We start from the raw sequence: 23,384 nt of genomic DNA on the forward strand, positions 1-23,384 counted from the left end.
CTTTGCAGTCTACCCTGCTGTCCCTCCATTAAGAGGTGGCATTTATTACTGACCTCTGTGACTGGCCTTTGGACTTGCTTTGTTTGACCAAAATGGAGAGGAAGTGACATTGTGGGACTTCCAAGCCTTTGAACGTCCAAGAACTTTGAAGCAAACTCTTGTTCTCTTGCTAGCCTGAACCCACCATGCAAGGAGACCCCGGCCAGTCTCCTCAAGCCAGGGCTGGCAAACATTCTTTGCAAGGGCGCCAGGGAGTAAATGCTTTAGGCTTCATGGGTCATACACCGTCCATCACGACTACTCTGCTGCTGTCACGCGAAAGCAGACGTAGATCATACAGGAAGGAATGGGTGCTCACGTTCCAATATATCTTTGCAAAATCAGGCAGTGGGACCTTCGAGGATGACAGAGCATCAGAGGGAGATGGTTTGCTCTTGCTCCTATAACAAAATACCACCAAGGCAGCGACTTCACCCAAATTTATTATCTTACGGTTCTGGAGGCCAGAGATCCAAAATGGGTCTTATTGGAACAAAATCAACGTGTTGGCAGGATTTGTTCTTTCTGGAAGTTTTAGGGAGGAATCCATTCTTTGACGATTTCAGCTTGCAGAGGCCACCCACACTCCCTGGCTAGTGGTCCCTTCCAGCAATGACATTACTCCTACCTCTGTTTCTGTCACCGTATCTCCAGTAGCCAGCATCATGCAGCAGACATGTGAGTGAGGCTGTTTTGGACAACAGAGCCCCTCCGGAGCTATCATTTGACTGCTGTCACATGAGGGAGCCCACCAGACCCGAAGAAGAACTACCACTTGAACCCAGCCCAAACTCTGACCCTGAGTCATGAACTAATAAATAATTGTTCTTTTGAGCCTCTAAGTCTTGCAGTGGTATTTTATGCAAGAGTAAATGACTGACTGATGCAGGAATAGATGCTAATAAAGCCATTATTTTGTGCCCTTCTCTCCTTTTCTACCTTGAGAATAGATACGATTATCCGGAGCTATAGCAGCCGTTTTGCAACCTTGAGGGAAAACAAACAGAATCAAGATATGATTGGCCCTGACATTGCTGTGCTGCCAAAGTCACAACGGTTTTTATTCAGTCTTGAACTTCTTTTTATGTGAGAAAATCAACCCTTATTTATTATGATACTATAATTCTACTTATTTTCAAACTAAAAATTTTCTAACAAGGGTGATATGTGGAATTGTTAAATGGTTATATTGTACACCAGAAACTAATATTACACTGTATGTCAACTAACTGGAATTTAAATAAAAACTTAAAAAAAAAAAGAACTTCTAACAAATACACAGCAAGTTGCCAGGTCTCTGAGGCCACCGGGAAAGGATCAGGAACAGCTAAGAATCAAGAAGGCAGAAACGATGTTTGACCTGGTCAGGTTCTGTTTCCCCTCCTAAGCCTGACATGGCAACGGCAGAACATCGAGGGGATGTGCTTCCAGGGGAGAGAGAGCGTGGGAAGGGCCCAGATGAGGAATGCCTGAGAGGCACTTGGGCCCAGCCTCACTGATAAGACGTGGAGCTCTTGTCCCTTTGCCATGTCTTCTGTGAAGAAGGGTGACTCACGGCAGTTATGAAACTCTGGGGCCCATGTGTACTTACATTTTGCCCTTTCACTGCTCTGGCCAGGAAGGTTTCCAGCTTGGGGTAGTTGTCCCAAGGGAATTGTTGCTGGAATGAGGAGAGGTTGGAAGGACGTAGCACTTGACTCACAGGGAAGAGTCGATAGAGCACACAGGTGAAGGCCAGGTGGTTGTTTCAGAGGGAAGCATCCCAAAGCAGGTGCGGGGCCAGCCTGGATCCCCTTCTCCTGCTTTCTAGAAGGTTCTAATTCAATCTGTGGAGAAATCCCCCACACTTCCTTACACAGACACACAGATTCACAGGCACACACGAAGACTAATACACAGACACACACACAGACATACACAGACACACAGACTCACACAGAGACACACATGCAGACACACAGAGACACACACACACAGACACGCAGAGACTCACACAGAAACACACAGAGACACGCATACAGACACACACAGAGACACACCTCCCCCAGGAACGTGCTCTTTCCTCTAATTGCCGGAAGCCCTTTTGTTCTCCATTTTGCAGGTGGTACGGATGGCTACGGTTTGCTGACTGCTTCCCATCACCCAGGCCTGCGCTAAGAGACTTACTTGCATTATTTGCAAAGAATATTCTCAGAGGAAGCCATAGGTGGGTCTTTAAATGCTCCTGTGAATTCAGAGAGGTGTGAACACAGAGACTTGTCCAAGGTCACACGGGCCGTATGCCTGTGCAGGATGAAAAGCCAGGCGTTCTGACTCCAGGGCCCAAGATCTTAACCACAATCCCCGCTCGCCTGCAGAGGAGGGACGTCGGGCCCAGGGGACGTAAGTGACTTGCCCGATGCTGCAGGCCCATGGTTTGCTCTTGGGTCACTCTGGCTAAGGGTTCCTTGGTCTTGTTCTCTCTCTGATGGCTCTGCTGGCCTCTGAACCCTCTAGACCCTCCGGACCCTCCGAACCCTCCGAACCCTCCGAACCCTCTAGACAACATCACCCACTCTCCCTAGCATGGGCCTCTGGCTGTGGCAAAGTGAGCATGAGACCACGAGTGTGAAAGTCAGATTTGTGCCCCCTTTTTGCCCTTTACTCATTCCGTGACCTCGGGCAAATCAGTTCTGTCCTGGGTAGATGGAGACCCGGGTTTGGCCCTCCCAGGTGAGAGGATTTTGTTGATCGGATGTAGTTAGGGGCGGGGATGAGTTGGATCCACCGAGAGGTTGGTGGTGGTGTTCCTGTTGCTTTTCTAACCAGCCTCGGGAGAACTGTTCTCCTGGATTAGTGTCCGGCCTGCAGGGCCTTGTTCTGGCAGCTGGGGTTTCCTGCTGCTGCTCAGAATCCCCACCCTCCACGAAATGCTCAGGGATGCGAAGGTTTAGCAATGGTTATTACGTCAGGAAAACTATCTGAATAGCGCCATTCTATCCTCTCCCCGCCCAGGTGCTGGCTCCGCGGCCAACAGGAGGTAGGGCACCCGGGGTGGGGGAAGGATAAGTATTTCCTTTCCCACCACCCAGAAATGCCTGTGGCAGGGAGGACCTCGGGTCTATCCCAAACGCCTTCCCCGCAAAGTGCTAGTTCTCCCGGGGGGCTACAAAGAGACTCAGGAAGCCGGAGCCAGACTGGGGAGTGGGGGGGTTAGGGTGAGCAGGAACAGATTGAGGAGCAGCCCCCCCAGCCCAACCCCAAACCATCTCAAGAAGCTCATGGTCCGGCCCTGCCACTAACCAGCTGTAACACAGGGCAAGTCGCACACCCTCTCTGAGCGGAGGGCGTGGTAATTCAGCCCCATCCCCTGGGGAGGGCAACATTCATGGGGACCGCACTTTTTAAATGAAGTCCTCCGTAAAGGGTTAGCCACGGCTGTTGGGATTACTACTCTGGGACTCTGTCTGGCCCGTTTGACCCCAGAAGTGCTGTGGAAAATCCACAGTTTCAGTCCCTTGGGTCCTGCCACCATGACCTTGAAACGGCTCCGCTGACCTCCGTGAACCTCCTTTTTGGGACGGAACTGTGCCCACCAAGTCTGTGGGGGCGGTGGTGTGAATTCAATGAGAAAACGGGTCTGCAGGACCCAGCCCAGTGCCTGGTGCGGAGGAAGTGCCCATCAATGGTGGCCTTTATCAGGCTTGGAGGGGACCCTGAGGGAAGCGGAGCTCAGGGAACAGAGGGAGGATTGTACAGAGGTGAATGGGGGAGGGGCCCGGGCTGGTGATCGTCCTGGCCCTCCTGGGCCGGCTGAGTCCTACTTGCTCTCTGTTCCTTAGCCTGGTGTTTATTCTCACAGCCTGGGAACCGCGAAGGAGAGGGACCCTTCCAGGATGCAGCACCCTGGGGATTTTCCCATGCCCTCTGTGTGCTCCTGTCCAGGGGCTCGCCAAATATTTTTAACCCTTTCCTACTCCATGGATCGTTTCCCCACAAACATCGTCTGGGGATGTGGCGTCTCTCAGATGATCGTCGTCCGTGAAGGCAAGGAGGAGGTGTCCCGAGCAGCAGTGTGCGTCCCTGCTCCCATCCAAGTACTAACCAGGCCTGACCCTGCTTAGCTTCCGAGATCAGACGAGATCGGGCGCGTTCAGGGTGGTATGGCCGTAGACTGTGCGTCCCTGCTCCATGCTCAGTGACCTCCTGTGGGTTCTTGAGAATGAAGTACTTACATCCTGGAGATCAAGAAATAGGACAACCCAGAACCGAAGGGGAAGGATTTGCCAGCACCCCACTGTCCCCTGAGAACTTGGAAATGAGGTTGATGGAGTTAAAGCAGGACTGGTCCTCCGTGGTAGAGACGAGAGGACAGACCGTGCAGCCCCCCAGTTCCTAGCAAAGCCAACTGGAGAGTGAAGGTACCTCGGTGGGCAGGTGTCTAGTCGAACAGTCTGATATCTCTTTGGAGAAGGCTAGGAACGGGCTGGTGTGAACAGAAAATGGGCTGGGCAGACAAGAATCGTTAAGGAGCATGTGTGGGACGAAGGGCAGCCATCGCATCATGGGCATTGCCTCCTGAGTGTTCAGCCCTCCTCTCGACTTCCTTCTCTGGAAGCCCGACTTCCCTCTCCCATGTGCTGACTGCACCCCCGGAGTGGCCTGATTTGCTCCGTTCCGATCACCAGTCGTATCAGTTACTTAGGGCTGCCCTAGCAAAATACCACAGATAATGGAAATTTATTTCCTCAGGGTTCTGGAGACCAGAAGCCCAAGATCAAAGTACTGGCAGGGTTGGTTTCTTTTGAGACTTCTCTGTGGCCTTCAGGTGGTCACCATGTCCTCACATGGGTGTCCCTTGGAATGTTTGTTGTCTGTGTCCTGATCTCTTCCTAAGGGACACCAGCCATATTGGATTAGGGCTCTCCCCAATACAGTCCCGGTCACAGTTATGATTTCAACATGTGAATTTGGAGGTAACACCATTCAGCCTCTGTCATCAGTCGTTGGTTAAGATGTGGGCATGTGACCCATGTCTGGCCAATGGTAAGAGAGGATGTCTCTGGGGGGTGGGGGGTAGAAGGTTGGGGGGAGTGGTGTGTGTGTGTGTGTGTGTGTGTGTGTAAAAGGAGCTGCTGAGGAAACTCTCTTTTCCCCTAAAGGATAGCACAGGGAGAGATGCTTTCCACTTCCTCTGAGAATTATCATATTGGGATGTGGTATCTGGGCTTGCTACAGCCATGTTGAGGACAGCCTGGGGTGGGGGGTGCCCACAAGGGGATAGGGACCTGGAACTCTCCATGGTTGAGCTGGCGAATCAGCCAACCCTGGAATCTGCCCAAAGTTGTCCGATGGGTGTAAGATGATGTAAGTCAAGGTCTTGGTAACACCTGCCAACTTCTGAGAGCCATTTGAAACAGAGATGTGCCTGGGGTCCACCTATACCTCCTCTTTCCTATGGGCTGTGTGTCTAGCCAGACACCTTTCCCAGCTTCCCTGGATGTTGGGTGTGGCCGTGGAACCAAATTCTCCACAGTGGCATGTGGATATGAGCGGAGGGCCCTTGTGTGCCTCTGTCACGCCCTCGTCGTCTTCCAGCCAGCCGGAACCTGAGGTGTTGGAGACCTGGAACCCCATATGGATGAGGTGTAGGAACCTCGACACGGAGAGGGCCAGTGTCCCAAATTCTGTCAGTCAGGGATACTCACCTCGGGAAGGTAGTGGGGAGAGAAGCAGACTCTGGATTCTTCAAACCATGTTGTTGGACTCTTTGTTGTAGCCACAGAGCCTTTTGCCCTAACTACCGGCCTTGCCCTGTAAGGGCGGAGGGAGTTTTGCCAGAGCCAACTCGATGACAAGTGTTTCCTGAAGAAGACTTTTCCTGTGGGGTCAGAGATGCTTCAAGCTACTGGCCTGAAATAGACCTCCTGATGTCTGCCAAGTCCCCTTTGTGGATTCTGTTAGTGCGCGACGCTTTCCGATAATGTGGCTTCCTGTGGGTGGCTCATCTAGGCAGAGCGAATGTTTTCATTGATCTGCTGATGCATACATCCTGGTCTCTGGGCGCCTGCCTTTATCAACGTCATTCTCACATATATCAAGTTCCGGGAACCCTGCTCCTGTGAGTCTGCCTCTGCCCCCCCACCAAGGACAACTTTGGGTTCCAGAGTCTTGTGCCTGTGGGGCCTTCTGGCAAAACTGACCTCTCTCCTTCCTGCATGTCCCTCTTCTAGTACTTATTTCACTCTGCTCATGTTCAGAACTCTGTAATGGGGCCTTCCTCCCCATTCTGCTGGGGACGGGGCTGCTCCCCACTTCCGGTGTCTAATCGGACACGGGGCCCATGGTAGGCGCTCGGGAAACGTGGGCCCACTGATGAATGACTCTGGCCAAGGATAAAGACCCTTTCAAAGGCCCCAGGCCAGGTTCGTCCCCGTGTACGAACAGAAGCGTTCTTCAAAGGTCTTAAAGCAGGTTTGGATAAACGGAATGGGTTGACATGCACTAGGATGGTAAGAGAGGATGGGCATCCCCTCAAACCCACAGGGGAGGACCTGTGCAGTTCCACTCCACTGGAGTTTCTTAAAGAGAAAGGATGAAGCGAGAGAGAGAACAAGTGAGCACCAAAGTGCCTGAAAAAGGTAGGTAGAGAGAAGGAAGAAGAGGAACATGCGTGCCCTGACATGGGCCACCCTTGGGTTTGAATCCTGGCTCCCGTCTTTCTAGCTGTGTGATCTTGGGGAGGTTGCTTGGCTTCTCTGATGGGCTCTTCCCTCAGCTGGCAAATGACGGTGATGCTTGGATCTGCAGGCTGGTGTGCGGATCAGGGAGATCATGTATGCAGTGCTCGGTGACCCAGGGCGGGCATTACCAGCACAGGGGGCTCCCCTTCCCCGGTAGAGCAAATCGTCTCTGACCAGGCATTCTCCCGAGAAAGCAGGTTGCCTGAACCCCCAGGCCACGAGGACGGTGACCTCTCGGCCATCTCTGACAGGGCGCCCGGTTTTGTCTACCCGGCTTGGGTTAAGGGAGTTACAGCGTCTGTCCCGACCCCTCGCCAGCTGTCCACGCTGAGCCCGCAGGTCCGGAGAAGGCAGGTCCAGGCCGAGACGGGGTTGCTGCACCTCCCGGGGCCTCCCTGCCTCCCCGGCCTTCCCACCCACAGGCCCGTGGGGGTGCGCTGCGGCCGTGGGACGCCGGCTCTGATGCGCCCCCAGGCCTGTCCGCCCTTCAGTTCACAGTCGGCCGCCATCCTCAGAACGGGGCGAGGAGCTGCGGATCTACAGGGGGTGTTTTTGGTTTTGTTTTTGAAATGCAAAGCCCAGCATCCAAACTGTCCTGAGCACAGGGAGTGAGGGAACATGGGGTGTTCGAAGAGGCAAGATGAATGACCTCAATTTTTAAAAGATTTTATTTATTTATTTGAGAGAGAGTGAGCGAAGGAGAGAAGGAGCAGGGGAAGGGGCAGAGGGAGAAGCAGCAGCAGATTCCATGCTGAGCACAGAGCCCAAGGTGAGGCTCGATCCTAGGACTCCAGGATCATGACTGGAGCCGAAGGCAAATGTTTAACCAACTGAGTCACCCAGGCGCCCCGTATATTTTTTCAGTGAATACTTTATGTGTTGAGATGATTCACTGGTGAGACAGAGGTAGTAAGGTGTGAGCACAGGGGTTTCCCCAAATCCTGGAAGATGTTCGAAGGGACTATGGGGCAAATACATGAGTGTTTAGAAAATGCCTCCATTCCCATTAGCATAGCTCACACTGGTCCTGGCAGAACAAAAGGAGTCTCTGGTCACGTGGCTGTGACATCCAGCCTGCACTCAGCCGGCTGAGCCCTCTGCCCCAGTGTGGGGTGGGACCCAGCCAGAGGACAGGGTGTCCTTTTCTAGTTAGCATCTAAGGGTGTCCTGTGGGCCGGGAGGGCCCTGCCTGCTACACCTCCTGATTTATCCTGAATGGTTCCAGAATGTTGTTCCCGTCATCTATCACTGTGTAACAAACCACCCTAAAACTAAGAGGGTTAACTGTGGTATAGACCAATAATTCAGAAAGGGCACGGTGGGGATGGCTTTTGCTTATTCTGGGGCCTCAGCTGGAAGGCACGGGCGATTGAGGCTGGAGGGTCATTCTCTCGCTGGCCTTCTCACTCACCTGCTCCGCCGCCGGGACAGCTGCGGGAAGGCTTGGCTGGGTCTGTCATCTGAAGGCCTACTTGTGGCCTCTCCAGCACAGCGTTCTCAGGGGAGGAAGAATTCTTACCTGGCCACCCAGGGCTCCCATGGCCAGTGTCCCGGTGAACAAAGCAGGCGCCGCCTGGCCTTTCGTTAGAAGTCTCAGAGGGAAGTCAGATTCGAGACACTCGGCCTCTCAAGGGGAAGCGCGGCAGAGAAGTTGCAGTGGTATTTGTTGAACTGCTACAGCGGTCTTCTGGGCTGGGCGGATAGGAAGAGAGAGGGGCAGCCATCACAGCTAGACGACCCTGCTCCCTCTAGATTGGGGGCGTCTGCTTCCAGGCTCTGGACCCCTCTCTTTTCTGCCATCAGAGGGGGTGGGGGGGCAGGGTTCTCATGGGAAGAGAGGATCTCAGGGGAGCATTTCTGAAGAAGCGAACTCAAAGATGTCCAGGCCCAGGCTGCCAATGTAAACGCGAGGTGGCAGGTGGTAGGCAAAAAGGACCAGTGGGGACTGTGGGGAACGAGATGGGGCATGCCTCACCCCCAAGCAGCCATCGTCCCTCTCACAAAACATGGCTGCCAATTGGATCTGGCCTGTGAGCTCCCACCTTGTGACTCCTAACAGTAAACAAAAGAATCAGTGTTAGAGACGGGTGAGGCCTCAGAGATCGTCAGACGGGTGATTTTCAAACTTGTTTTCTCTAAGGCAGTGGAAAACTTTTCTCAAACAAGGTGTCACAGGAGAAGCATGATGTAGAACATCTGATAAAACCTGGAATGGGTTGCCTGGAATCCCACATTGGCTTCTGTTCTCTTCCTAAGGTGCCAACTGGAAGCTCTGGGGTTCCCAGGACCCTGGTTTGAAAACCACCAGTTTACCTCTTCATGCCAAAAAGAAGAAAAGTGAGGGCCAAAGAGGGGAAGGGACCTGCCCAAATTCATACTGAGAATAGATGGCAGAGATTATTTTGAAATTCAAACAAGAGCCTGGGCCAAGGTTGAGCATACGGAAGGAACTTAGAAATTTTTATTTTTTGCCAGGCTTTTGGGATCTTGCCTTTTTTTTTTTTTTTTTTTCCAGTAGGCTCCACGCCCAGCATGGAGTCCAATGTGGGGCTTGAGCTCATGACCCTGAGATCAAGACCTGAGCTGAGATCAAGAATCTGAAGCTTACCCGACTTAGCCACCCAGGAGACCACAGGACCTTGTCTTAGACACTAATAGCGACTTCCTTAGACGTGTCCTGATTTTTTGTTGCTGTTCATTTGCTGGGTCAGGGAGCATCACACATCCTGTGAGGGGCCATGAAGTCTCATGGGCCGTGAAACAGGGAGTCTCAGCTCCAAGGACTTCCCAGCATTTCAGAACCACTGAATACTTAGCTCCTTCATCATACTCCTGCCAGGCGCCTACCTGAGCATGAATGAAAACGAATCGAGCCTGAGCTCATGATGAGCTCAACCCTGTCCAGAAAAATCAATACAGGTCTCCCCATATTACGTAATAGGTGAGTTCCTGAAAAGTTGGAGGGAAATCAAATTTTTTCCCCAGTTCACCATGTACTGAGCATTGGATGTCCCCTTAGTGTTGTGCTGAGGCCAGGTGTGTGCACACGTGTGTGCACACACGTGTATACATGCACAGCCGGGATTCTTTGCTCCAAGGTGCTTCCGTTGTTACCAAGCCACGTAAAAAATACACCAAAGGAGCTTGCTAATGGCATCACGTGGTAAACCCTCCTTGCAAAATGGGAAGAATCGCTGCCTAATGAACCTTTTGTTTACTTATTTGCAAATGTTTATATTTGTCAGTTTGGATTTTCATAGTAGAAGCCTTTTTCAGTTCTGCCATAAGGCAAACCTTGAACGAATATTCGTTGAACATTCGTTGACTAAGGGAACATAGTTTAAAGTCAAGGAATCCCCATACCTGACAATCACGTTTATGGATGGGTAGGCACCTCAAAAAGGACTTTTCACATCTTGGTACCTATTGGTTTCCATAAGAACCTCATCAGGGAGCAAAAGCAGGCCTTTATTATGCCATTTCAAAGGTGAGATAACTGAGGGCCCATAATAAGCTTCCTCAAATCAGTATCTGAAAAACCTCTGATGAAAGGTCCATCCAGACTTTGCCAGCGGAGAAAGCCCCAGCAATGAAATCAAGACAATTTTAGCTCTCTTGTCCCCTTGGCTGACCTGATCTCAGCTTCATCAAGGGTCCATGTCCATCCCCCGCCAAAACTCAAGCCCTTTATTCTTTTCCCCAACTGCCACGTCCTGTTGCTTCCAGGCTCGACATTCAACTCTGAAATCTGGGCCCTATCCCTCAGCCCCCGTCTGTGCTCAAATGCCTCTTCTTCCTCTGCACCTTCCCTGCGTGTGACCCTCTGCCCTGACAACATTCATTGGCTTGACACTCCGGAGCCCCTCCTTTACAATGCACACTGGACTGGGGACTGGAGATAGAAGACCCAATACAATGTGGGCCCTGCCCTGTGGGAACACAGCTGAGTGGAAGGTGCCATGAAAGAAAGCTGGATGGAGGACTCAACAGCACCCAGGAGATCATTTAAATCTGACTGTGGTCCTGGGGGAAATCTGAGTGGTGTTTTGAAGGATGAATAGGAGTTTATCAGATTGGTAGGGGAAGCTGGGGGTGGGGGAGGGATTCCAGTGAGAGGAATCAGGCCAGGCAAAAGTGCAGAGGTGTGAATTGGCCGGGCATGTTTAGGACCCTGGCAGGAGCTGACAAGAGGGAGAACAGAGGTACGGAGACACAAAGTTGCAGTTGGGAAGGGAAGTGGGACCAGAAAAGAGGGCTTCTATTTCCACACACATTTAGATTTTATCTGAGGGTCCCTGCAAAGTTTTAGGCCAGGGTCTGCTATGATCAGATTCAAATTTTAGAAATAGATGTGCAGTGAAAGGATTTGGAGGTAGAGGGCACGTTTTGTTCTGCACACTGCTGTATCAGCCCCTCTTAGGCGTGCTGGCAGCCTGGGTGCTCACTGTTTGTTGAAGGGATGAATGAATGACCCAGTAGGCAGCTTACTGCAGAAGCCCAGGGGGAGGTCCTGAACAAAGATCGTGGGAGTAGAGAGGAGGGGATGGACATGGGACAAGTATAGGGTTGGTCTCCACCGGGGTCTTATTGGGAAATGCAACAGGCTAAGAAGTTCCCTGGAAAAAATGAACAGTGGAGAATTAGTTACAAAAGTTTTGGAAGAACAGAACAACACGGCTTGTGTGTGGTTTTTTTTTTGCGGGGGGAGGGGCAACCCAGAGATTAGCAGCATCAGGAAGCTGCTGCCACCGGAGGGCCTGGAGGGGACGAAAGAGGTGGCATTTGATCCCAGGAGCAAGAGTCCCTAGAGTAAAGCAGAACTGTGAAGAGGGAGGGCTGCCAAGGTTGGGTTCCTGAAGAAGCAGAGTCAGAGATGGAGACTAGCGTGTAGAGGCTTCTCAGGGAAGGGACTGGACAGGATTGGGCAGAGGGAAAAGCTGGGCTGAGTGCAGTCTCAAGGAGGGCCTCGGATGACCGTCAAGCTGGGAGCCCCTTCAGAGTCCAACCAAGTTGGGACAAGGAGGCTGGACGCTTTTACTGCAACCACTGGATACAGACCTCTTGGGAAGGGAGTGTGACCTTGGGCAAGGTAGCTCTTCTCAGTGAAGGCAATTTTCAAAAGGGGCTTCCAAAACGTAATCCCAGCAACTGGAGAAGTAAATCCAGAAGGGGGATCTGGCAGCACACTCCAGTAGCCCTGCAGAGGGCTGCCTAGGTGGGGCAGGAGCCGCAGAGGAGCGGTGGCCAGAGCCCTGGGCAGAGCGAAAGGGAAGCAGTAGCAGCTCCCCACCTTCCCATCTCCCTCTAGGCCCTCTCACTGGGGAACCAGGCTGGAAGCTAGTGGGTAAGAAAGTGTGGGAACGCATTTGCCAGGGACAGTGCCAGAGAGCTGGGGCGGGGGGCAGGGGATGGCTCAGCGAGATCTAGGATGGCCCCGAGACTGGCTGGGGGTAACGGGAAAAGGGCAGATTCAAGGGGCAGTGAGTGCCCAGGAGGGTGGGTGGGGTGAGTGCTGGTGATGCTTTCTCCAGGAAGACAGAGAAGGAAGCGCACCCCTTGGAGGAAGGTGCTGCTGGCTCATGTAGAGTTTGCCATCCAGGTGCACATGCCCAGCTGGTAGATCAGTGGTTCTTAAAGACCGGCACCGCACGGAATAAACTGAAAGGAGGAAAACCTCAGGTAGGCTCTGTCCTGGCCACAGGACCAAGGGCAACGTCCTCAGCACAGCCCTGGCGCCCTTCCCAACTTCTAAAGCTCCCACCACTCTTGCCTCTGAGCCATCCTTTCTTCCCCCGACAGCCGCCATTCATACCACGCCCCCTCCCCCAGCAAGGATCCCAGTGCTGCACATCCACCCAGGTCAAACACTGCCTTCTAGCTGGCCCTCCTCCCTAGTGCTCCTCTCCCAAACACACTGTAATCTCTCCCTTGGGTCCCCATGAGAGCTTAAGAGCCTGAAAGCTCCACCGCTCACTAGCGACTCCAAACCGGCAAGGAGCTCAAATTGTTGAAGGCTTCTTCTATGAAATGGGGCAACCGCCCCTCCCCAGGCCAGTTGTAAAACCAAAGCGGGGTATTATGTGTAAAATGCTAAGAACAGTGCATTACAGACCTCAATTAATGTGAGCAGTTATTCTTTGCATTTCCAATGTCTAATCCCCAGCGTCTGGCCTTTAGTAGATGCTTAATTAGTGTTTGTTGAATGAATGGAGATTTAATATGTAAAAGAATTTATCCTTGGGGCTCCACCTCGTTTTAGAGAATTAAGCCTTGAGCAGGAGTGCCTAAGTCGCTCTGAAAGAGTTATCTGTGTTGGGTTGTCCAGAGACCCGAAACGGACTTGGTTCTCTCAAGAAAGAAAAACGGCAGATTTTAAAGTTATTTTCTCATGGAGGTTTCTTGGTGCAGGGTCTGGCACACATTTCATGCTCACCCAAATCACGCTGCACGAATGTACGCACACAACCTGGCAGGGTGTCCGGGTGTAGGCAGCATCACAGTTGGTGGCCACAATGACTTCTACTCCCCTACCCGCCCACCACGGAACCCGGGCTGGCACCGGGGCCCCAGACCCTGCTGCGCTTGCGGAGGCCGGGGAGGGGGCAGGAATCTGGCGGCAGCCACGTGGGCCCCTTCCGCCTGTTTCCCACATCCTTTGTTTCCCACCGGCCCCGGCTCAGGAAGCTCTTTCTGCGAGTCACCGCGAAGGGGCGGCCGGGGAGTCTGGAGAAGCTATTTCCGTGCAATCCGGGAGGGCGGCAGGCGCGGGAGGGGCGTGGAGGTGGAGGCAGCGCAGAAGGCCCAGTGTTTGCTTTTATTTCATCCAACAGAAGGTTCTATTTGTGGAAGCGAACAGACGCTGGGGATTAGAGCTGGGAGGGGGAAGGAAAAGGGGAAAAAAAAAAAAAAAGCCACATCCACTACCACGCATAGGTCTTCCCCGGAACTACCGCGTGGGGGTGAATGACTGATTCTGGAATTCATCACCTTTCCTATCCTCCCTTCCTCCGGCGGCAGCCGGGCCTGGGCGGCGCCCACGGCTCCTATCCGAGGTCTCCAGGCTGGCGGCGGTGGAGGGATCCCTGGGGCGAACCGCGTAACCGTCCCGCGGCAGCGAGCAGCTGGGCCGAGAACCGGGATGCGCGCGCCCGCAGCCCATTGTGCTCGGTGTGAATGAGGGGCGCGCACCAATCAGCGGTCGCTTCGCCCCCCCGTGGCCCCGCCCCTCCCGCCCACTTCCCCGGGACCCTGACGTCACGGGAACTTTTCCTCCGCCCCCTCCCGGGCTGCTAGAGCCGAGTCCGGGGCCTGCGGGAGGGGGCGCGCCGCCTCCTGCCCATCCCAGCCCGGGGGGCGTGTGCGCGCGTCCCAGCCCGCTCGGGACACACCACCTGCCCCGGAGCGCGCGCAGCCCGGAGCATCCCCAGCCTTCGGGCCACCCCCGTTGCCCCCGCCGACCCAGCTCCACCTCCTCCCCCCTGCTCCCCCCTTGCCCCGGTCTCCTCCCTCCGCTTCGGTGACTGCTTGCCGGGCGGCAGGGCCAGAGTCGTCGCAGCCACCTCATTGCTCAACCCGGCTTCCCAACTGTTTACACAGCCCGGCCTGTGAGTGTGTGTGTGTATACAGCGTGAGTCACCGAGAGGCGGAGGAGGTGGAGGAAAAGGAGAAGGAGGAGTGCACTGGCCGGGATCGGTACGGCGCACACACTCACTCACACTCAGTCACTCTCTCCGAGCGCGTCTCGCTCGCTCACACACACGCCGGGAGCCCAAGAGCGCGCAGGATCCCGAGCGCCGCGGAAAAGTTGCTCCGGCTTTCTCTCCGGGACTTCGGGCTTTCGGAAGTGACTTCGCTCCGCGGCTCTGGCGAGCCTGCGGAATCCTGCGCTCGCGGCTCGGGACGTCGGGAACACCAGCCGCCGCCGTCTCTGCCTCCGGGACTGTCGGCGGCCTCGACAACAATAGCGGCGGCCGCCTCCGGCCAGGCGCCCCGAGCCGGTGCCCGCGGTGATCCCGGGACCCCAGCCGGCCTCTGCTCCCTCCGGACGCGCGGCCAGCGTGCTTCCCGCGTGCAACGCGAGCGCCCGGGAGCGGCTCCTGCCTCGCCCCCAGTGGGGGCTGAGCCGAGCTCCGTCTGCAAAGTCCATCCCGCCCGTTGGAATAGGTCTCGGCGCCGGCGCCGAGCCCGCAGCGCCTTCCCGCGCGGATCCCGGGACCTACAAAGCCGGGGCCGCCCCGGCCCGGGACGGGATGCGGGTCGGTCCTGTGCGCTCTGCCATGAGCGGCGCCTCGCAGCCCCGCGGCCCGGCCTTGCTGCTCCCGGCCGCCCGGGGCGCCCCGGCCAAACGCCTGCTGGACGCGGACGATGCGGCGGCCGTGGCGGCCAAGTGCCCGCGCGTCTCCGAGTGCTCGAGCCCTCCGGACTACCTCAGCCCCCCCGGCTCGCCCTGCAGTCCGCAGCCGCCGCCCGCCGCGCCGGGGACTGGCGGCACCTCCGGGAGCGCGGCGGGGCCCAGCCGCATCGCAGACTACCTGCTGCTGCCCCTGGCGGAGCGCGAGCATGTGTCCCGGGCGCTGTGCATCCACACCGGCCGGGAGCTGCGCTGCAAGGTAGGCGCCCGGGGTCGGGACCTGCCGTGGGGTTGCGGGGGCGCGGTGGCCGGCAAAGGCGCTTGGGGTCTCGCTTGCCCGCGCCGGGGCCTCAGGTGCCACCCGCGGTGACTCGAGCGCGGTGGGTTGCATTTGGAACGGTTCACACCCCTTGGGGGATTGAGGGATTTCGGATGGAGCAGTAGAATGGGGGCTCGGCCGGCAAGAGGAAGTGCGGTGTTCAGTGGCTTTATCTCTGTGCTTTGCTTAGCTCCCACTTTAGCGCACGTAGTTCCGAAGAAGTTGTGGAATTGAAATGGATTCCAGGGCCTTGCCATTCCCCCCTCCCTCCTTTTCCTGGCTCCCCCCGCCCCTTGTCCTGGAAGGACGCCCTGCAGTGGGTGCCTCCTTGGAGCTTGGAGCAGCTGGCAGCTCTCTCCCGGGGCTCCAAGGCACCTGGGCTCCCCTGTGGGTGGTGAGGGGTGGGAAGACCGTGTCAGGCTCGCGGCTTGGGGATTCCGGCTTGAACCCGCGCCGGGATGAGAACCTCGTCCTCCCCAGAGAGCAGGTCTGAGGCGGTCTTCCAGCCAGGGCGGGGGATTCGCCCCGCGCAGAAGTGTTGGGAAGCCGGTACCGGCTAGGAACCTTCGCTTCCGTTCATGTCTTTATTTGCCGGCCAGCGACTTTCTTAGGAACGTGAGAGGTTCCGCTTCGCAGGAGATACAACTCCTGGAGACGGGGTGCTCCGCGTGCTCCTCCAGCGCCTCTAGACGCGGAACATTCCCACAGCCCAGCCTTTGCGAGCCTGACACCCGGGTGCTACTTTCCAACCGAAAGACAGGGTCACCCCTTGGTTGAAGTCGTTCTTGGGTTGTCGGCAACTCACCTGAACTCCACCCGCGCCCCCCCACCTCCCGCCCCGGTCCCGGGCCTGCTGCTGCCACCTACTGTCCGACCTGAATGAAATTTCAAATGCGCGCTCCAGCCCGGTTTAGGGGTGGGGGGGGGGGCTTTTCTTCTCCGACGTGGGGCTAAGAGCGGTTTGGGGAGGATATGTGTGCGGGGCGGGGTGTGGGGGGGCGGCAGAGAGATTTTTCTAGCCGGGGCCAGGGCAGCCAGACCTCCGAGGTGGGGTGGGTCTGGCCATTGTGCAACCCCTTCCAGTTCCTCTGAACAGATAATAGCTGAATCCAGATGGTGACAGCCCATGTGTCACCGTTTCCAGTTCAGTCTAGGATATGAGTAACCGGACCAAACAAAAGGCCCTTAAAGAGACCAGCTAGTTTCTGAGAGGAGATACTACCCATTTCCCTGGTGAAGATGGGGGCGGGAGCTGCCCCCCCCCCCCCCCCCCATGGGGGAGGGTGGGGGGAGATAAACAAATGTAAAAACCAGGGAGACCATCCCATATCCCTCTGGTGACAATTTTAACTCCAGGCTGCTTACACCTGAGTCAGACTATAGCAAGTTGTTTAAGGCTGTGTTGTCACAGTCTCTCTGCGAGTCATCGGTTCTTCTGACTAATGACATATCTGCATGTTTCCCAGCCCCTGCTTCCGCTGCAGAGTCCCCACATTCTGTGCTCTCCGTGGGGAGAGCTTCGGGTCTGCAGCAGGTCATGCATTTTCTACTCCTGGAGATCCGGGGGGGAGGGGGGACCTTATATCTGCTTCTGAGAGAGCTTCGGGTCTGCAGCAGGTCATGCATTTTCTACTCCTGGAGATCAGGGCGGGGGAGGGGGGACCTTATATCTGCTTCTTCCAGCAGCCTGCAAAACAAGGCAGGCCGCAGAAGGTGGGGGCTTTAGTAAGCTCTTTGCCGGGAAGGGCGGGAGTGATGGCCTCATGAAAGAAGGTAACATATATAGAAGGCAGTTCTTTTAAACCATCCGTAGAGTAACCCCGTGGGTATTTGCTAGCCTAGAGCCCTGGATGGTGCTGGTTTGGGGTGTCAGGTACCTGGGGCTGCATACAGTGGGGTGGCAGAGATAAGGGGGTGTCTTTGAAGGGAGACTTACTGCCGTCTGGAGGCCAAAGATTGAAAGCTGTAGTCCAGGATTCAGGGGACAGCCTCTGCTTCCCTAAATTGGGGGGTCACCTTCTCTCTGCAGGTGTTTCCCATTAAACACTACCAGGACAAAATCAGGCCTTACATCCAGCTGCCGTCACACAGGAACATCACCGGCATTGTGGAAGTGATCCTTGGGGAAACCAAGGCCTATGTGTTCTTTGAGAAGGACTTTGGGGACATGCACTCCTATGTGCGCAGCCGGAAGAGGCTGCGGGAAGAGGAGGCTGCCCGGCTCTTCAAGCAGATCGTTTCCGCTGTTGCCCACTGCCACCAGTCGGCCATCGTGCTTGGGGACCTGAAACTTAGGAAATTCGTCTTCTCCACGGAGGAGAGGTGAGCAGCCTCCGCAGCTCCTCATCTGGCCTTTTGGGGCAGGTTGCGGGGTTAGGTGCAGAGTGTTGGTTCACACCAAAGCCGAGGGCTCAGTTGTCCGAGAATTAGTATTTAGGAGTCCTCTCCCAAGGAACCACGGCCAAGGATGGTTTATTCTGCACTCTGGTGGATGTGGCCCGGGGATACCTCGGTGCTTCTTTCTGTGGGATGTCACATGAGGACAGGAGGCCTGCCCCACTTCCATTCCAAGATCAAGTTTATTCCCCATTGTGGTCAGAAAGGTCAGTTCTTCTGGGCGTACAAATGGCCAACCCGCCCTTCACAACATTGACGCCTAACGGAGGGTCTCAAATTCTTGCTTCTGCCAAGTGGGTTTTTTTATTTTTTATTTTTTTGGTACCTAGGAAGTATCACAGAACTAAACTGTTGTATGTGCACTCTTCCGCCCTCCGTCTTTGTACCATATGCCCGGTCCACTTCCGGCTTGTCCCCAGGACTTTCTTCACATTCCCTGGTGACTTTTTAGACCTCTTGTTTGGATACATCTTCAGAAAATAGCCACATTGAATAATACATGGATGTTGGCTCGAATTGGTTGCTAAATATAGATCATGACTTCCCTCATAAAGGACAGGATGAGCTTGATAAAAGAATAATGAGACATTGAGATTCCGAGTTGAGGTTTCGGGCGAGGGAATTCAGGAAGCTGCAGGAAGTAAACCTTACCTGATTTTAAGAGGTGGGCCACATCCCTTACGGGAAAACTAAGAACAATACACCTTGTAGAATTGTGGAGGGCTGTGCATTATTTTGTTGCAGGTTTTCACGCGGGGCTGCCCCGACCTGTGCGTTTTTACCCCTGCCTCCCGATCAAAGGAAAGAAAGAGTACAGGGTTAAGTTGCCATAAAGCAGAGCTTTCTATCAGACTTTGCAATACGTATTGGAACACAAACCGATTAGCAAAGAAAAGCAAAGCATTTGCAATGGAGAAGTTTCCAATTCCTGGAACATGCTCCTTTGATATGTTGATGTATTTTCTGAAACATGCCTTACACACCTCCTTACTAGCTTTTGAAATCCGCGTTGCACAGGCGAATGTCATGTGCACGGAGTTTGGCAACCCGAGGGTTAAGCAATGGCAGGCTGACGCTATTCGTGTAACCAGCACAGGTGCAGGGTTTTAGTACTACAGCAGCCAATCAGGGGCAGACAGTGTGGGTTGAGTCATATTTTCCGTTTACAGAACCAATGGGTATTTTACATAACGACGGGGAGGTCAGGCTGAGGACATACTGAAGTTAGCACATGTATACTACACTCCAGGGAACAGGAAGGCAGGAAGAAAAAAAAAAAACAACCAGACCTTTGAGAGGAAAAGAAATTGACCTATTAGCCAGTACCAAATGTTTGCATTTGACTTCACAACCAGTGGCTTACTGAAACAGGGCTATTTCAGAGAAGCAGGGAGGAGCACAGTCTGCTACCAGATGATAGAGGCTCCCCACGTGCCTCTGGGCTTTGGGGGAATCCGTGAACTGTGGGTGGCTGGGTCTGAGTAAAGAGGCACCAGCAGCTTCAGATGAGAGCCTTTGCCTAAAGATATTTTTCAGACCTTCGCGGTTACCTGAACAGATAAGCCCCCAACTTGGAAGGAAGAGGGTCAGGTGTTGATGGGCATTCCGTGGGTACAGATGTTCGTAGGCCCTGCATCTCTGAAATCCATCAGCCACTTCTGTTTGCTCCTATAACCTCTTGGTCCAGGCTTGTGCAATTAAACACCCCAATAAGTGTAATTAACATTCCTGGTGCCTTGCCCATCACAGTTACCCCGGCCTGGGCCCAGGTGGACGGGGTTCCCTCTGTGCGTATATGTCAGCGTGAGCAAGAGTGCTGGCAATGTGACCATAATACCAGTGACTTGGGGCCCCATGTCCTGTAGTGCAAAGTATGGGCCCGGGTAGCCCACAGGGGCATGATAAGAAAAAGATGGGCCTATAGGATGCTCAGCTCCCCATCCCCCTCCCACCGCCCCCACTGAAGAAGTAGGCTATACTATTCTTCCCTGATAGCTTTGTAAAAAATGTCAGCATTCCCCTAAGACAAGTTCCCACTTCTGCAATGTGAACTTTGTAAATTGTGTAACCCTATTAGGATATCTCTTCTAAGCGCTAGCATAATGAATAGTGTTTGGGGCTTTGCATCATACCCTCCGCCCCAGGCTCTCTCTTGATACTTTGCAAATGTTTATTGCAGTTCGTATTGGTTTGTGAAATCCTGAGTCCTGGGAGGTCGCAGGGCACTGCTTACTGGATGAAGGGGTAAATGGCATTCCCTGGGCCTTTCCTTTTAGTGCCTGTGGGTGCTGTTATAGAGAACGCTGTGTTTTTCATAGCAGCTGATCTGGAAGTAATAGCTTGTTTCTTCTCCTGCAGAAGCCAGCTCAGACTGGAAAGTCTAGAAGACACACACATCATCAAGGGGGAGGACGATGCTCTGTCAGACAAACATGGCTGCCCGGCCTACGTGAGCCCTGAGATTCTGAACACCACGGGGACCTACTCCGGAAAGGCGGCCGACGTTTGGAGCCTCGGGGTGATGCTCTACACCCTCCTGGTGGGCCGCTACCCCTTCCATGACTCAGATCCCAGTGCCCTCTTCTCCAAAATCCGCCGTGGACAGTTCTGCATTCCTGACCACATCTCCCCCAAAGCTCGGTGCCTCATCCGCAGCCTCCTGCGGCGGGAGCCCTCCGAGAGACTCACTGCTCCCGAGATCTTACTCCATCCATGGTTCGAGTCTGTCTTGCAACCTGGCTACGTCGACCCAGAAATAGGAACTTCAGACCAGATTGTTCCAGAGTACCAAGAGGACAGTGACATTAGTTCCTTCTTCTGCTAATCCCCAAACCTCAGAAACCTCATAATTCTCACACTTGGCATTTCCATTTCTAAAGATGGACAGGCCTTGAGACGCGCTGCCAGCCAGATTCGTGACGCCGTGAAGATTGTAGCTGCTGACCTCAATGTGGCGCCCTCTTCTTTGTTGTGATGAGTGACTGGCCGGGTCTGAACCCCGCACGCGCCGGTCGGCTGCCCTGCAAGGTCATTGCCCTCCTCAGTGGTCCCTCGCCAACTGCCGCGCGCTGTCAGACACGGGGCGGTTCTGTGGCTGCAGAGGCGCAAAGAGTGTGGATATCCTATAGCAGCACCTGGTTAGGTGGAAGGAACTCGAACATTTTAAAGGGAGAGGAAGTAAGTCTCACGGTGGCATTTTGGGGCAATGACCGTATTTCAAAGGGGTGACCAATCATCTGGGCCAATAAACCTGCCATCTTTGAACTTGTCTTTGGGAGCTACCTAGCTTCTCTACTGGAAAGTTCTTTTTTGGGTTTGGGTTAATACACACCCTTTCTTCACACTCACACTTACCAGTGACCCTGCTCCTTTGTGGGAGCAGACTGTTTGAGGAGCGTAGGAGCCTGTCCGCACCACCAACCCAGACTCTCTCCTCCGTTTCCTGCCAAGACCTCATTTGCACTAATGCCTTCTTTCTGACCTTGAAATGTCCCCTTATTTGCTAGAAAAGCACTTACCAGCTAACCGTGGAGAAGCATCACAAAAGATTCGGACTCCTGGCTATTTCAGAACTCTGAGCTCAGACCGAGAGACTGCAGATTTGTAAGGTCAACTTGAGCCCTTGGAATCCGGTAGCTTTGTTGGTTCCCCTCAAACGTGTCAGCCTTGAGCCTTTGTTCCCAAGACCATCTCAGGGTGGAGCATTTTGTCCACGAGAAGAAAGAGAAGGGGAGGCTCTCGTCGCCTCTCCCAAGAGCAGAAGCTAAACCTCTTCGTGCTTTAGAGAAAGCGAATTTTGGATCGGCTGGAACGATGCTCGGACCCACCTCCAGGACTGTACTTTAACCCTTCATGGATATGGTCTGCCTCTGGCATTGTGCGTGCGTTTGCAGTTTTGCATGATGGGTTCATATTTTACATTTGGTGTGGTTTACGAATCGTCTCTGTAATCAGCACCTAGAGCGAAATGGCCCCAAATCTTTAAAGTCGGAAGAGCCTTTAAAAGTATCTCCGACTTTCTTTCCTCTTTCTGCCACCTCCCAAGGCAGAAATTCCCCCCCAGCCCCAGCCTCACCCCTACCCTCCCTTCAGCTTCCTTCAGGTGGGAAGCCAGCCTCTGTTTGAATGCTTCCAGAGATGGGAGCTCACTACCTACAGAAGCTTAGAGCTTAACAGAGAAAACTGCAACTCGCATTAAAAAAAGCAGAACACATGAAATATCAGTAAATGTCTCAGTGGTTAAACGGGTAAACCAAACATACTGTATTCTGAGAAAATGGCACAAAACCAGGCAGTCATTTTTAAGGGCTACGCCTAGGCAAACACCTAACCTGCATTGTGAGAATGCTGTGTATACCTCACGTACTGTGTACTTTGTATGTATATATATTTTGCCTTTTATACCTTCGGTCCGATATGTTTTGTTGTTCCGGCTCCGAGGCTTGTTTCGTTGTCTGCGTCTGTCTGAATTACCTGCGTGTCTAAAACCACGTGAAATGTGAATGATTATCGGCAATATTACCTTGACAGAATCATGGGACTCGGAGAAGAGGGAGGACAGAGGCCTCTGTCGGACTAACGTGCTCGTGGTTTTTCGACGGTTGTATCTGTGATACATTACTCGGCTGGGGACCCCGGGCTGGCCGGGGCTTCTGCCGGGAAAGCTCGAAACACTAGATCCTTCCTGTACATGTGTATATATGTGAACGGTGAGACGGCCGTTTCTGACTTGTAGAGAAATTTTAATAAATCTGGTTTCGTAAATAGGGGCATGCATTCCTTTTGAGTCTGGTCTGCCTTCCGCCGTGTGCAGCTGTGCCGGGGATGCGAAGGTCTCCGGCCGCAGGCTCTGGAATATCACGGGGGAAATGCACACGACGCGTGACCTTTGGCGGAGCAGAAGCCATTCACTTTTTCCATTGAAGTGGGCAAATTCATTCTGATGGGTGAAGCCAGTTTCGTGAAATCAGGTGGGTTGGTGCAGAGCCGAGAAACATTTGAAGAGGAGCCATGGAACAGTCCCTGTGGCTTTTGGTCTTTTTTAGGTCCAGGAGCCTTGAGAATTTAATGAAAGCTGTGGCGGGGGAGGAAAGTGGACCCAGGCAGATCCAACAGAATTCTGTTACAGCTGTTCGAGGTCTGCATGTGTTCCTGAGGGCATCTCAGGCTTCCCACCGAGAACCAGCCTCCACCCCCCCCCCCCATTAGATTTCATTAAAAAGGCTAATTGATGCTTTTCCTTTTTACCCTCTAAGTGTAAAACTGGAAATAGAGGGAGGAGAAACTAAAGCGACATGATTTTGAATCACAGAGGTACAGCGAAAGAAAGGATTCTTATATAATTAGGTTTATAGCTTCTGGGTTACATCAGAATCTATTTTAAGTGAAGTAAATTAGCATCGGGAGTGATTTAAAAAAGACTTTACGCTGTAAAATGTTAACAAGTATACAGACAAATGCACATGAAAGTATTTAGCTCTGAATTTTCACAAGCCCAACACCGGAAGACGCTGGCAAAACCAGCATCTGGATGCAGTTCACTTGGAGGATCCCGGGA

General features: G+C 53.7%; 1 protein-coding gene across 1 annotated transcript; it reads left to right on the forward strand.

Annotated features, from left to right (window-relative positions):
* Nucleotides 1–14,995: 14,995 nt before the first annotated feature.
* Nucleotides 14,996–22,595, forward strand: TRIB1 (tribbles pseudokinase 1). Its single transcript, XM_059395155.1, has 3 exons — nucleotides 14,996–15,370; nucleotides 17,460–17,752; nucleotides 20,186–22,595. The coding sequence occupies exons 1-3, from the start codon at nucleotides 15,011–15,013 to the stop codon at nucleotides 20,649–20,651; spliced, it is 1,119 nt and encodes a 372-aa protein (XP_059251138.1). The 5' UTR covers nucleotides 14,996–15,010; the 3' UTR covers nucleotides 20,652–22,595.
* Nucleotides 22,596–23,384: the final 789 nt, after the last annotated feature.

This window comes from Mustela nigripes, chromosome 3 (assembly GCF_022355385.1).
Source record: "Mustela nigripes isolate SB6536 chromosome 3, MUSNIG.SB6536, whole genome shotgun sequence".
NCBI classification, from domain to species: Eukaryota; Metazoa; Chordata; class Mammalia; order Carnivora; family Mustelidae; genus Mustela; species Mustela nigripes.